The sequence below is a fragment of the Natator depressus genome, chromosome 19 (assembly GCF_965152275.1).
Source record: "Natator depressus isolate rNatDep1 chromosome 19, rNatDep2.hap1, whole genome shotgun sequence".
NCBI lineage: Eukaryota > Metazoa > Chordata > Testudines > Cheloniidae > Natator > Natator depressus.
The window spans coordinates 14,880,772-14,896,078 of NC_134252.1; the positions used below are offsets into that span (position 1 = coordinate 14,880,772).

Below are 15,307 nucleotides of genomic sequence, written 5' to 3' on the forward strand. Positions count from 1 at the left end.
TAAGGGATTTTCAGATGTTTATCCTCCCCTTTGAATGTACCTGGGCTGTAGCATGGTACAGGGAGGCTAACAGCTCCGGCAGGAGCAGGAGGGTTTTTTCCACTCCCGTGAAGGATAGCAAGAGGGTGGTAGAGGTTGGGCTACACAGCACTTCCGGGGTAGAATCTGTTGCCTCTGCCCTCTTAGAAAGCAGTTTTTAAAAAGGAACCTAGAGCCATCCCTTGGCCCAGCTCAGAACGGAAACCACGCCAGGGTCACCGGGGGTTGGGTAGTACAGAAGAGGCACCTCACTGCAGCTGGGACTGCTACAGGCACCTGCAGCATGAGAATGAGTTGCCTTTGCCTATTTGCTCTGGTGGGAGCTGAACTTCAGAACCTTCCAGAGCAGGCGTCCTCCCCCCTACTAATGGAAGGAAGAGGTCATACAGGAAAGTGAATAGGGTGGAATGGTACAGAGAAGGGTGAGACTACCTGTTCTAGGAAACAGTTATTGGGGGGCAGCTGAGCTCCTGCTTTGAGTGCTATCCCTTCACTTCAGAAAGAGAGGCCTGTGTTCCAACTGCCCCCTTGGTTAAAAGCTCAGTCTGGAGTCAAAGGTGCATGGGAAGTAACCTCTGCCACAGTCCCACGGGTGAGAGCTTAGCAAGCAGCAGTCTCCAGGAAGATGGGTTGATAATTGCTCTCCCAAAGAACAAAAACAGTGAGTTAGTACCAATAGGCAGAAGGCTGCCAAGCACCAGACTCTGGTTACATCATCTGCAACCAACCACAGAAAAAGGAAGCTTGGATACTAAACACTTAAGTAATAGCAAAGGCTACAGCTTTCTAGACTATTCTGAAACTGCAGCAACCATGGCATATCCCCCAGTGTGGAAACATACAGAGGCCACTTTGAAAAGCAGCGGTTTGTTTTCATACATGGGCCCACCACACTGAAGAGTAACTTCCCAATCATCAATACTGCATAGATAACACACTGTCCATGGAGGAGGCAAAGTCTTGGATTGTTTAGTAGCAATACCTGATGATGTAAGGAGCAGCATGCACTGATGTCTCTTGCCTCTTAAGTCAGAAAGGGCGGGATGAGCTCTCCCAAGAGTATTTAGAAGACAGTGATGCTTGGCGGATCTTTCAATGTACATGATACAATCACAGAACTGGAAGGGATCTCGAGAGGTCATCTAGTCCAGACCCCTGCACTCATGGCAGGACTATTATCTAAACTGTTCAGTGAGAGGCCAAGTTCAGTTTACTTTTAACTGAAGTGTAACCAACAGAATTTCAGCATGGAAATCTTGTACACCACATAAATGTGAGTTATTGCTCACTTTAGATTACCTTTAACTACATTAAAGATCTAGCACTACAGAAATGAACAGTGGAAATGCCATGAGTAAGAGTGGTTGGAATGAAGACAGCCTTCTACCCTACCTTGAAAGGTCAGCTTCAAGAAACGTGTTTTGAAGCTTTAGTGAATAAGTATCATTTTCTCCAGCATAAGGAGTTTGTCTACTTCAAACGGTATGAGAAAGACGATTGATCAAAGACTTTTTAAAATGTTTATTGACAGTTATTGGATGGAATGATGGTGCAATAGTGCAAAAAATTGTGCAATTATGACAACACATTCCCTCTGCAGTTTTCACATTTAGTTTAGTATTTTAACTAAGACAGACATGGAATAAAGATTAAATACAAAATGGGCCAGTATGTTGCAGTTAACCACACAATGATGAGCTTTAGCTACAATCCTATTTTTCCATCAGTGCATTTCAGTTCAGAACCACATTGAGGAATGGGGGTAGCAGGTAAGCGCTATCCAGCCCTATTACAGAACACTAAGTAGAACCAGAGATCTCTTCCACAGAAAGACTTAGTCAAGCAATACCCTCTGCCAATCTAAAACTACTACTGAGTTACTAAACCAAATTTTTTATCCCTTATGAACAGAAGAGTAAGAGTATTAGATGTACATGACTGGTATTTGTTCACAAAATGCATACCACCTGTTCTAGTACCAGTTCCACACTGCTAACTAGTAATACAGCTTTTCAAGGGTCATTTCTAAACAATTCAGTTTGGCCTAATGCAACCTAGAAAGAAAGTTCAATAAACCCTTGGGCTCAGTTTCCAACCTTGAGTGGCTCTCTCACCACCATTAAAAATGTGAAGCTGTCACATTAACTAGTTAAAAACTAAATGGGTAGTTACAGATTTTAGGGTTGCCTATGCCACAGGGCATTTCAATAGCAATTTTTTAATTCTACACAAGTGGTGGGGGTGCCGAGTGGGAAGATGTAAGTGTTTGATAACAGTAAGCCACCAGCTATAGTCTCACTGGGGAAGAATATATTGTTAGAGAATGTTATGTTAAATGCTGCATTGTCACCACAAACACTGATGTGAAAAAACCCACCACCAAACATTAATAAAAACAGTTACAATTATCTATAGACTAAACTGATCAGTCACTGAGCCCACTAGTGGTTCCAACTTCAGCACTCATGCATTTTAATCCTTACCATTCAAAGATGTAATGGTAAAGTTTCTTTAGAAGAGTTAAGAGCTATGGCCACCTGGAGACTAATCAAACCCTGGGGCAAATATTAGAGATTTTAGGAATTGGTGAGTCAAGGTAAAGTGAGAATCAGCATTGTGCACTCTTTGGAAGTAACTCCTATTTGCATCACTCCTACAAAGAATAACTATACATATAAACATGTTAGAAGAATTGTAGTGCCACTTGTCCAAAACAAGACATCTCCAATTACTGATCACATTCTTCAAGATACAGTTGGGACAGGGAGTAATCATAATACAATACAGAAAGCAAAAAAATACAAAATAGTTTAGTTACATAAAGCAATAGAATTTGTACATAAACTGATAAATACTGTCTCCATTGTTCACTAATTCCAAGTACTAGTTATCTGCATGTTAGTTTCTAAATCTATTACTAGAGGACATTCTGGTTTGTGCTCTCTCAAGGTGGTCAATTCATTTCCAAGACTAGTCAGCCTGTTTTCCCAGGGGAAAACTCTGCAATGAAATTAGACTCCTTATGAGGACTTCATTTTGTTGCCTGCCAGATAACGAGTCCTAAGATTACAGAAGCTACAGCAAGGCCAAGAATCAGGATGCAGATCTTCTTACGAGATTTCTTCTAATGAAAGAAATAGAACAAAAAATATTGACACTAAAACAGCGGATGACAGAAGACTCAATGAGTTTGGCTAATTACAGAGTTCTGGACAGGAGACAGCACGGAAAGTTGAAGCACAGCACGTGTATCCTGACTCAGGAGGAGAATGGAAAAAAATTCCCAGAGAACAGATTACACTTTGTTTAAATCAGAGTAGGATAATGTGCTCAAACCAAAAATGCTCAGTGCTAACAGCATAAAGAACTAGGAGCTAATGCAGTCAGAACACGGTTGGACTCAACTCCTGCTGCTGGCAAAAAAGAGTGAGCCGTACTTGAAGCTGGCTGAAACAATAGCGGAGAGCGAGCGAGCGAGCTTGTGTTTTAAAATGATAGACCACACCAGCACGATTTCTACAGAAGTCATACCCCTCCCAGCTGTTAGGATTCTTTGAGGGCATCAATAAGGCATGATAAAAGACTAACCAATTTACCTGTGTATTGCGCCTCCCCTTGTGTGCCTGAAATGGCTGTTACAAGAAGCTTCTTGGAACTATGCAAATGAATTGTGGGTGAACTCATCATCCACAATTTCTGCTCTTTGAAGTAATGGCCTCTGCTCTCTGCGTTATACTCTATCCCCATCCTGACCTGGAGGCTTGTAATATACCCGGTCATGACCACAGACATGCAGCTGTTTTACAGTTTACCCACAGCAGCCTTGTAGAGTCTCACTTGCCTTGGGAAACTCCCTATTGTGTCTAGGTAAGCATGACCAACGCCTACAACGCATGCAGACTCTAAACTCTTATGTTGGAGAGTCCAGCCCTGGTGTTGGTGAAATTGTGAAGAAGTCCCAGGGCACAATGATATCGCAAGCTGCTGGATGGCGAGAGCAGCTGCTGTTCTGTTGGAGTGGAAGCTCCAATGCCTTAGTTCAGGTCGAGAACAAACAGAGGAACAGCTACCACCACTAGTACTGGCCCTTTTCCTTCCTCACAGCTGAAGCCAGGACCAGACCACTGCTGCTCCACTGCACCGTAGCCTCCTCTTATCCATCTCCATATGTCTCCTCCCCTGGCCCAAGCATGCCCAGTTCCTTAGCTGTAGTCTTCTCTACACAAGGGAGCAGCTGAAGCAAAACCGTAGTCCTGCCACAGGCTCTTGAACTGCAAGCGCGGCAGGCTGGAGGAGAGGTGCATGGCATCAAGCCAACACTAGAGATCTAATCAAAGTGGCCAAAAAGAGGGGCTTTGAAAAGCTGCTGAGAGAGATTTGGTAGGTCAGGAAAAAGAACTGATGACTATTCGGGTGCAAGAGGAAGAATGGATGAGTGGGTGGTGACCAAGTAGGCTGGGGGGAACTGAGCAGAAAATGGCAAGATGATGCAAGTCAAGGCATGTGGCGGGACACTATGTCAAGGGGTAGGTGGGAGAGAGATCATCTGTTAAGTTTTTTGTGAATGGGGTTGTGTGTGTTCATATCTATGTTAAGTATTGGGTAGTAAATTTTTGCCCGGGCCGGTAAACTCTCAGATTTACTGTATCAGTCTGAAGATCAGACTTGTAATGTTTCCACTGTAACACAATAACCTGCCTTTGCTAAGGAATGGTCTCCATTATCTTTTAATATGTGTTTTTGTTTAAAAATGCACTACTGAAGACAAAACCCAGCAGCTACCTTCAGCTATTCTCCAGGTCTATGCACCCCACCTTACATCCCCTGCATGATGGAGCAGGCTGAGTAGAAGGGTCCCAAAGAGAACCCAAAAGTTAATTTCTAGTATCTTATTAATAAGCCAAGTAGTACATGTGGCTGCATCTTTTCCTGGAGATGGAGTTCATTAGAAGAGTTAGTCCCACCTCAGCCCCTGCTAGTTGTGTGAGAACTTGCCTTACTGGTTGCAGGAGTGGGTATGTTTGCCTTGTTCCGTGCAATATGGTGATAGCACCAGTCAATACGTATGCTAGTGCCAAGCACACAAAAGAGTTTACCTGATAATAAGCAGCTCTCTGTAACTGTTCACTGGCTCTTTCCACGTGCACTTCTGAACTTTCCACATTTGCTTCTATGCTATCTACACAAGTGTAAGGAGAGAGAACTCAAGTTATATTAAAAGACAATTCAGAACTGCAGAATTAAAGATTAACAGAATATGCTACCATATGGCATTTATATAGAATAGCTGCAATGGTTTAAATCAGCCACTCTCAGTTTTTCCAAATACATTGAATTTAAAATGTGGAATAAGTGTAGAATAAAGCCAGATAAAAGAGAGGAGTTCTATTTCAGGGCATCTGTTGGCCAAGTGTACTTACCAATCATGTCTCCTTGATCGTGAATCATCATAGCTAAATCCTTAAATATCTGATTGACATCCAAAATGTCTGCCTGAAGACAACAGTTCAGTCAATAACAGTTTGACAAGTTACAACAGGTATAGATTATATTTTTCCAAAGCTAGTTTCTTCTTTGCTTAAAGGTCCATCTCAGGAATACTGCCCAAGGCTTAACAGACTAAACACCCTCTATAAAAAAATTCTCATCTTTGGAGCACGATGGGTGCTGGAGGGACCTGCATACAGCCCTCTTCAGCTAGAAGGAGGGTCATAGAATATCAGGGTTGGAAGGGACCTCAGGAGATCATCTAGTCCAACCCTCTGCTCAAAGCAGGACCAATCCCCAATTTTTGGTCCAGATCCCTAAATGGCCCCCTCAAGGATTGAACTCACAACCCTGGGTTTAGCAGGCCAATACTCAAACCACTGAGCTATCCCTCCCCCCTAGGTCACTCACCTAAGCATCAGCATCTCTAGAAGGAACTCTGAGCCCACTGAACTCCCAGCTCTCTTGATCCCTCCCCACAAACAGATGAGCCTAGAGCACATTACCTGGCCCTTTTATTTAGGTTCCTTTGCTAACAGGGCTGCAAATGATAGGCTCTAGAGCTCACCTCCAACTGCCTGATTGCCGTTTCCCTCTCTTTAATGAGTTCAAGGTCCTGTTCAGTTATTGCTACATCTTCTTCTTGAGACTGCATTTGATTCCAGTCTTCATTACTGCAGAAAGAACACAGACTAAGAGCCTGTTCCTCCTGAGCAGCAGATACTTCCACTCCCCATTCAGGTCACAATGCCAGTGAGTTATAGAAAGCTTCCTCCAGGGACAAAAACCAAATCAGGAGTGGATTTAAACCTTTAGTACAGGTAGATAGATTCTGGTATTATAGTTGTACTTAGAGACAAACTGGACTAGTGATGACAGGTTACGGAAAGGATGAAGATTGGGTTTTGCATGAGGATACTTCAAAATCTCAGTAAAGAAACTAAAAGTTGGCCTGTGTAGGAAGCTTTGTTCTAAAATGTAAGTATTCCTTACAGCTATATACTGGGAAACTTTGAATTTCCTATTGTGCTTAGGGCTGTGTATTGTTTATAAGGCACCCAAAGAACAAAAGGCACAGATGGAAGTCTTTATCGAAGGCAACCTGCAAGCATGTTGTTTTGAGTACTAGGCAGAGAATGCTGTGTCTGGGTCTGCGTTGAAGGATACCTACTGGACGCATGGCATTGGAGGTTAAAATAAAGCCCTTGGTATTTTAGTCCACTACCCTATCAAGAACAACTGCAAATGAAAAACAAACACCAACAGAGATATTAAAGCAAGTCAGTTGTCCCCACCCCCAAAATTACCTGCATCCTGGAGAGAGAGCATTAGTAATAGCATTGTGCCGGCTAGGCACTACTATGGACAAACCAGCAAGTGCAACAACACAACACCCTATTTTCACACATTTAGGATGAGAAGAGGTGTCGTCCTGCTTCTCCACTCAAGGGTAAATACTTTGGAAAGCTGTACCAAGATTCCATATCCGAGTTAGTGCACAACCCTCCGGCAGTTTTCACTAGCTAATAAGTTTCAAGACTTCAGAGTGCCAAAATACATTAAGAGATGCTAATTATCTCTGGGAGGGCCAACAGCCAACATGTGAAGTAGCCTAGTTTTGAAATAGTTAAATGTTTGGAAGCTGTGTACCACCACAATAAAACTACATACGGAAATGTTTTATATGGTGTAGGAATTGGGTTTCCTGGACTCTATGCACTGAGTTCAGTGATAATGCTGCATTAATGCAGTTTCTTGTATTGTTAATTACACATAGACGGAAGTGATAAAATGCACCCCAGGTGTGCAAAGGGTAGTTGTTACCTATCAAACGAGACCAGCTGCTCCTCTTTGAATCTCTCATCAGTCTGGAAGAGAGGAATGGCTCATTACTGTCACAAACTGCAGGCATCATGGACACAGCCAACCACAGTAAGGTAGGACTCTTCAGCTCCACATAGTAAGAGTTGTAACATACTAGTGTGAGTACCTTTAAGATACTTGCATTACTTTGGTTTTTAGACATAAGCTACAGGGGCACTGCAAGTCAGATGCAACTGAAAGAGCCCCCCTAAAAAGTCTGCTTAAGTTCTTTGTAATTGTTTGTCAATTCCTTTATCCACATAAAAGAAGCATATTGGTGCATTTACTTCTAGAGCCATCAGCCCATAAATAAGGGATTACGACAAACTTCAGCAAGGGGCCAGAATTACGAATCAATATTCCAAGAGGATTAGACAAAGCAGGGGAGGAAGTGGGCAAGAGGGATTGAAAAAAATGATTTGGTTGTCCATTTTATTAGGAATGCTTTTTAGTAATCACAGGGACTTACAAGAGACAGAGACAATATCAACAGAACAGGATTTAACCAACCATGGAGAGGAAGAAAATTGGAAACTGCACTGAGGAAGCAGTTGGACAAAGGGGGCTCAAGGGAAGGGGAAAAGAGATATGGAGAGTGTTTTTGCCAAGATGCAGCTCAAGGACAGACAAAATGTAAGAGGTCTTTTTGGAGAGCTATAGGCCAGTGCTGACAGTCTTACTGCAGGCCTACCAGCTGTGCTTTGGTTCCCCTCTCCACATATATCTGCACATACCTGACTTTCCTCCTCCTCCTCCACTATTGTGAGCAGGCAAGGCACTGAGAGACTTTTGGCCTTCTGGGCTACAGAATACAAAGAGCTAGTACACAGACACTGCTCAGTGACAGTGCAGACTGACAGTTATGAAGTCTGCAGCCACGCATACATACAAGCTGATAGATCTCAGTAGTTTGGTGCCCACCTCCCACAAAATACAAACATACACATTTTCATTTGTCCATGGTTTGTCACAGAAGTCCAAAAATTTGAGGGAAAGGTGCCTTTGTAATAAAGACTTCAGAGCTCGCTGAGCTCACTATACAACTCCTCTTAAAATACTTACCGAGAGACGAGAGCCAGCCCGTGCCCTGGCTACAGTCTCCTTCTCCTTCTCAGACACTCTTCTCTGCACTGCCTGGAAGTTATTTAAGGCTGCAGAGAAGTCATTCATTAAACGCTCCTTCTGCAATTTCTGTTGGCGCTAAAGAATTGAAATAAGATAACTAGTTATTCAAATATCTACTGACGAGACAATCCACAAAGCACGGAACTTCAGGAGGCCCCTATCTCCAGTGTTCAGACAGATTACCCAGTCCAGCCCTTGCCAATGACAGATCATTCCCTACCGTGGAGTTCTCTAGTTTGCTCTAGTCTAGTTTTAAATTTAGAGAGCGAGGACAGACAATTTTTCTGCAGACAATTCCAGAATCTAGTACACTGCAACCCATTATACCTAGTCATACCACATATACTTCACTAAATCAGCCAGTCTCCTTAGGTTAACAAGCTTCAGACACCTGAAGGCCTAAGTCCCCTGCAGATCCCTCAGTAACTCATTTAGTCAAATTAGAAGAATTTAACCCCATCTTTTCCTGGTAAGTGAATCCTACAAAAGCTGGGGGATGGTCAGCGACTTTCTTCACGTTCCCTCTACTTTGTCAGTATTTCTTTTAATATGGAATAGTGTGTTCCCTATGTGGTTACAACAGAGCTGTACATGGGGACTGACCTTCCTGTTCCATAAACTGCCTCTGTATGCAGCCCTGGGCCTGGTCTACTTAAAATTTAGGTCCATATAGCTACTTCATACATCACTCAGGAGTGTGAAAATGTCACATCATTAAGAGCCATAGCTACACTGACTTAACCCTTGCTGTAGACGTGGCTAGGCTGATGGAAGAATGCTTCCGTTGATTTAGCTATCACTGTTCGGGGAGGTGGATTTAATACAGTGATGGCAAACCCCCTCCATCGCTGTAGGAAGTGTCCACACTTCAGCACCGTAGCTGTGCTGCTGTTGCATCCATAACGTCGACAAGCCCCTAGAGTGCTGCATCATCCACAATACAAGATTGCATCTAGTTTGCAGCCTATTATCCCTTCATCTCATGGGATCACTGCTTTCCTTGTCTGTGTTTCAGCTTGTTTTTCTCCAGATTTATTCGCTACATTTCCCTCCAAGGCCAGTCTCATTTTACTTTTTCCATATTTCTCATATTTGTTTAGTTTGGTTGATTTCTGTCCTCATTAGGGTTGAGCTCTTCCCTTTTTTGTATCATGTACTAGTTTCATTGAACATGCCACACATGCCCCTCTTCCAGCTCATTAAGGATGTTAACTAAGATCAGGGCAGATCTGTGTGGTACCCACTGTACAGGTTTCCTATAACTTGAGACAGTACTGTTTATCACCCAATTTATGATCCTTCAGTCAGCTCTTATCCACATTTCAACATTCCCATTAAGCAAATACGAATAATTTTTTGAACAGGTTTATGAGAAGGCATTTGATTCAGTAGCATAATCCAATGATGCCTGTTCAGACAGTTAAAAATTGCAGCCCTTTCTTCTGGGAAGAATCTTGCCATACTGATTCAGGTTTTCATGAACTCTTGGCTGGGTTGCTGCAAAGTAATTATTGGCACTTCCAGCAAGAGACATTCATACATTGCAACTATTACTCCATATGTAGGGCCCTACCAAATTCACAGTCCATTTTGGTCAATTTCACGGCCACAGGATTTAAAAAATCGTAAATTTCATGATTTCAGCTATTTAAATCTGAAATTTCACAGTGTCATAATTTTAAGGATCCTGACCCATAAAAAAGTTGTGGGGAGGGGGTCACAAGGTTATGGGGGGGGGGCGGGGGTTGCAGTACTGCTACCCTTACTTCTGTGCCGCTGCTGGCAGGGTGCTGCCTTCAGAGCTGGGTGCCCGGCCAGCATCTGCCACTCTCCAGCCACCCAGCTCCAAAGGCGCAGAAATAAGGGAGGCAATACTGAATCCCTCTAAAATAACTTGCAATCCCCTCGCAACTCCCTTTTGGATTTGGACCCCCAATTTGAGAAACGCTGGTATCCTCCGTGAAATCTGTATAGTATAGGGTAAAAGCACACAAGAGACCAGATTTCACAGGCCGTTACGCGTTTTTCATGGCCGTGAATTTGGTAGGGCCCTATTCATATGGCAGCATAACTTGTCAAGGACTTCTTGTCCACTAGAGGGAAACTGAATTGCACATGTTGAATGACTATACAAAGCATGGATTTTCAGTCTTACTTACAATGGTATTTAAGCCTTTAAATAAAGGATCAGGTTGAGGCAACATCTGCTGCCCCATATCCACTGCAGATTATCCTGTAACGGCATTTTGAAGACAAGATTTTCCTTCACTGAGCACTCTTCCCATGGATATGCCTCAGCACATGAGCATCACCCCTGCAGTCAAGGCTCAAAACGGCATCCTTTATCACTGAATTTAGCAGGAGAGAGCTTGGGGCTTACCTATTTAAGGTTTATATTTTGTTTATTCCAGGCCTGTCTTCTTAGTTTCTATGGAGATGTGTTACCTTTTGTTGTGTGTTAGAGACGCGAAACCTTTGGGCAGGGAATCTCATAAGATGACTACAGCTTCCCACTACCTTCCCCCGGAAAGGCAAGGGGATTCAAATGCACATTAGAATTATAAAGAGACTTGATGTTGACCAACAAATGGTCCACTATGCAGCATTTTGGTACAATTTTGCATTGCCTATAATTTAGCTTCTTTGCCACAGTCAGCTATCCCTTACAGCAAACAGTATCTGAAAAGCCATTTAGAAGCTAAGTAACAGTTCTGAATACACAGCCCAATTGTATTTTGATGCTATAGCACTGCCATAAGGCCAGGGGAGAGAGGGCGAAGGGCAGAGCACCATATAGCAATACTGAGCCCCTTCTCCAAGCAGCTCTGCAAAATGAGTGTAAGAATGGCTATACTGGGTCAGACCAAAGGTCCATCCAGCCCAGTATCCTGTCTACCGACAGTGGCCAATGCCAGGTGCCCCAAAGGGAGTGAACCTAACAGGTAATGATCAAGTGATCTCTCTCCTGCCATCCATCTCCACCCTCTGACAAACAGAGGCTAGGGACACCATTCCTTACCCATCCTGGCTAATAGCCATTAATGGACTTAACCTTCATGAATTTATCCAGTTCTTTTTTTAAACCCTGTTACAGTCCTAGCCTTCACAACCTCCTCAGGCAAGGAGTTCCACAGGTTGGCTGTGTGTTGTGTGAAGAAATACTTCCTTTTCTTTGTTTTAAACCTGCTGCCCATTAATTTCATTTGGTGGCCCCTAGTTCTTATATTATGGGAACAAGTGAATAACTTTTTCTTATTCACTTTCTCCACACCACTCGTAATTTTATATACCTCTATCATATTCCCCCTTAGTCTCCTCTTTTCCAAGCTGAAAAGTCCTAGCCTCTTTAATCTCTCCTCATATGGGTCCCGTTCCAACCCCCTAACCATTTTAGTTGACCTTTTCTGAATGTTTTCTAATGCCAGTATATCTTTTTTTAAGATGAGGGGACCACATCTATACGCAGTATTCAAGATGTGGGTGTACTATGGATTTATATAAGGACAATAAGATCTTCTCCATCTTATTCTCTATCCCTTTTTTAATGATTCCTAACATCCCATTTGCTTTTTTGACTGCCGCTGCACACTGCATGGACGTCTTCAGAGAACTATCCAGGATGACTTCAAGATCTTTCTCCTGATCAACTGTAGCTAAATGAGCCCCCATCATATTGTATGTATAGTTGGGGTTATTTTTTCCAATGTGCATTACTTTACATTTATCCACATTAAATTTAATTTGCCATTTTGTTGCCCAATCACTTAGTTTTGTGTGATCTTTTTGAAGCTCTTCACAGTCTGCTTTGGTCTTAACTATCTTGAGCAGTTTAGTATCATCTGCAAACTTTGCCACCTCACTGTTTACCCCTTTCTCTAGATCATTTATGAATAAGTTGAATAGGATTGGTCCTAGGACTGACCCTTGGGGAACACCATTAGTTACCCCTCTCCATTCTGAAAATTTACCATTTATTCCTACCTTTGTTCCCTGTCTTAACTAGTTCTCAATCCATGAAAGGCTCTTCCCTCTTATCCCATGACAACTTCATTTACATAAGAGCCTTTGGTGAGGGACCTTGTCAAAGGCTTTCTGGAAATCTAAGTACACTATGTCCACTGGATCCCCCTTGTGCACATGTTTGTTGACCCCTCTCAAAGAACTCTAATACATTAGTAAGACATGATCTCCCTTTACAGAAACCATGCTGACTTTTGGGTAACAATTTATGTTCTTCTATGTGTCTGACAATTTTATTCTTTACTATTGTTCCAAGTAATTTGCCCAGTACTGACGTTAGACTCACCGGTCTGTAATTGCCAGGATCACCTCTAAAGCCCTTCTTAAATATTGGCGTTACATTAGCTATCTTCCAGTCATTGGGTACAGTAGCTGATTTAAAGGACAGGTTACAAACCATAGATAATAGTTCCACAATTTCACATTTGAGTTCTTTCAGAACTCTTGGGTGAATGCCATCTGGTCCTGGTGACTTGTTACTGTTAAGTTTCTTAATTAATTCCAAAACCTCCTCTAGTGACACTTCAATCTGTGACAATTCCTCAGATTTGTTACCTACAAAAGCCGGCTCAGGTTTGGGAATCTCCCTAACATCCTCAGCCGTGAAGACTGAAGCAAAGAATTCATTTAGTTTCTCTGTGATGACTTTATCGTCTTTAAGTGCTCCTTTTGTATCTTGATCGTACAGGGGCCCCACTGGTTGTTTAGCAGGCTTCCTGCTTCTGATGTACTTAAACATTTTGTTATTACCTTTTGAGTTTTTCGCTAGCTGTTCTTCAAACTCCTTTTTGGCTTTTCTTATTATATTTTTACGTTTAATTTGGCGGTTTTTTCATTTAATTTTTAATTTAATTTACATTTAATTTGGCATTTAATTTGCAAGTTTCTGGTAAGAAGCTGGAGAAATCTGGAGCTGGAACAGGCCTTCTGTTTCCTCTGGGTATGTCAGCCTGCTACAAAACCAGCACCCATGGCTTTCTACAGCTTGCAGGATCCAGATAGCTAGGGAAAGTTTCCATGCAGGGTTTACCAAACCAGCAGTCTGCAGAGCACTTCCTGATGGTCTGCAGAGAGTTGGCTGGTCACACAGTACTGGTTCCTCATCCTTTTTTCCATCTACTAAACTACAACGGGACAGCAAAAGATGCATTACATGGAAAGTGTGAGGAAAACCATGTACCCAGTGGTAAATACAGCAATTGTGATGTTAGCTTGCTCAATGGGAGGGAGAAGTGGTCTGTACTGTGGTATGCAAGGGAAGGGAGTCTCTTAAGATATGTTCCACATGACAGACTTTGAAAAATCCCAGTTCTAATAATACCTCCTGTATGGGAGAGGGAGAAATGTGGGGTCAGCAGACATTCCCTAGGGAGAGGCACAATCTGGAAATTCATTTTTGTATTTTAAACACATAGCCAAGGGCTGCCTGCTCATTTCTCTAACTGGGTCATTTACACTTCGGAATCATTAAACACAGAGTGGTACAGCCCGCAGCTATGGATGCCCTCTGACATACTGCTCTTTCAAGTGGTGGTTCACTATGAGTGCACTGTGGAACTCCTACTGCCCTGCAGCAGTGTCCACACAGGATAGAAGTGTGCAGCAAGCTGGTGCGCTGTAGAGTCACATCCTGGTTTGCTGTGCATTAATGTCCATTGTGGGCAAGGTCTAATTCAATGGCAGAGCCAGAATTAGAACTCAGAGGTTCCAGGATCATTCACCCATGGTAAACACATGAGACAGCTGCTGATCAGGATGCCAATGGATTAAAAACCCTCTTCTTTACATGAAGACTTCTTAGTTTACACTATACCAAGAAGCCTGTCACCATCACTGTGACAGAATGATCATAGATCCAGGCTGTGTTCCAATCTCTTTTGGGATAAAGTCTCAGCACAGAAATCCATGCATGCTGAAAGTCAAACTTTGTGTTCTACAGACACAAGCGAGATGGGGCACTGAGCACTCCCTGTCTCCACTCACCGTTTTAAAGCATCCCTACAGTTCTGCTCTCTTTAGACAGAAGCCACCCTATCAGGTAACCTAGATTTGCTAGTTCATACTTATCCTGTAATGACACAAGTTAGTGTGTTTCTTTCTTAAGAAAATATTAGGATTTTTTTTCTTCCTTTCCACTAAAGCTTCACCCCCACAAACCTGTTCAGAAGCAGATAAGGGAAGTGGCAGAGATCCCAGCTCCTTTAGGTACTCGTTTGTCTCCTTGGCGAGCCGGTTTGCAGAATGCTGTAACTGTTGTCTAAAATAAAAATACAAGCTTATGTAGTTTCCTCTGAATTAAGTTGCTAGTATAGTCACCAAACAATTAACAGTTGTCACCGTACCACATAAGGGTTCCAAAATCCTGCACATTTAAGTGGCACACTATGACAATTCAAATGATTGCAGCTCTATGTTTACAACTGTCAGGTTATCCCATGAAGTTCCACCTGCACTTATGACACTAAATAATATTAGGAGTTCCCATGCCAAGAGGGAAGAGAATTCTTAAGAGTCTGCAGAAGCTTATTAGTATCAGAATCAAATAACTAGAATAGTCTTTACCTGACAAGTCCCAAGGACCATTTCCTGGGTAAGGAGTTGCAGGCATTATAAACACTGCATAGCAGACAGCACCTTCCTGTGTTCAAGGTGACAGGAGGAATGGACTTCTAACTTTTGTATTAGGGTGCACTTGTAGCTTCAGTTTGCACATATTTTGTTGACATGTTACTTAAAGGGGACACAGTCTAGCTACATTAACAATAGTATTTAA

The 15,307-nt window shown here is 42.6% G+C and overlaps 1 protein-coding gene across 1 annotated transcript in view; it reads right to left on the reverse strand.

The window, feature by feature from the left end:
- Window positions 1-1,555: 1,555 nt before the first annotated feature.
- STX12 (syntaxin 12) overlaps window positions 1,556-15,307 on the reverse strand; it is a 31,036-nt gene continuing 17,284 nt past the window's right edge. Inside the window, exons 3-9 of the mRNA XM_074934317.1 lie at window positions 14,692-14,791; window positions 8,452-8,589; window positions 7,351-7,394; window positions 6,095-6,200; window positions 5,460-5,532; window positions 5,136-5,218; window positions 1,556-3,163 (exon numbers count right to left, since the gene is read on the reverse strand). Of these exons, the coding sequence (XP_074790418.1) occupies window positions 3,071-3,163; window positions 5,136-5,218; window positions 5,460-5,532; window positions 6,095-6,200; window positions 7,351-7,394; window positions 8,452-8,589; window positions 14,692-14,791 (637 nt within the window). The 3' untranslated portion in view covers window positions 1,556-3,070. The remainder of the gene's footprint in view (window positions 3,164-5,135; window positions 5,219-5,459; window positions 5,533-6,094; window positions 6,201-7,350; window positions 7,395-8,451; window positions 8,590-14,691; window positions 14,792-15,307) is intronic.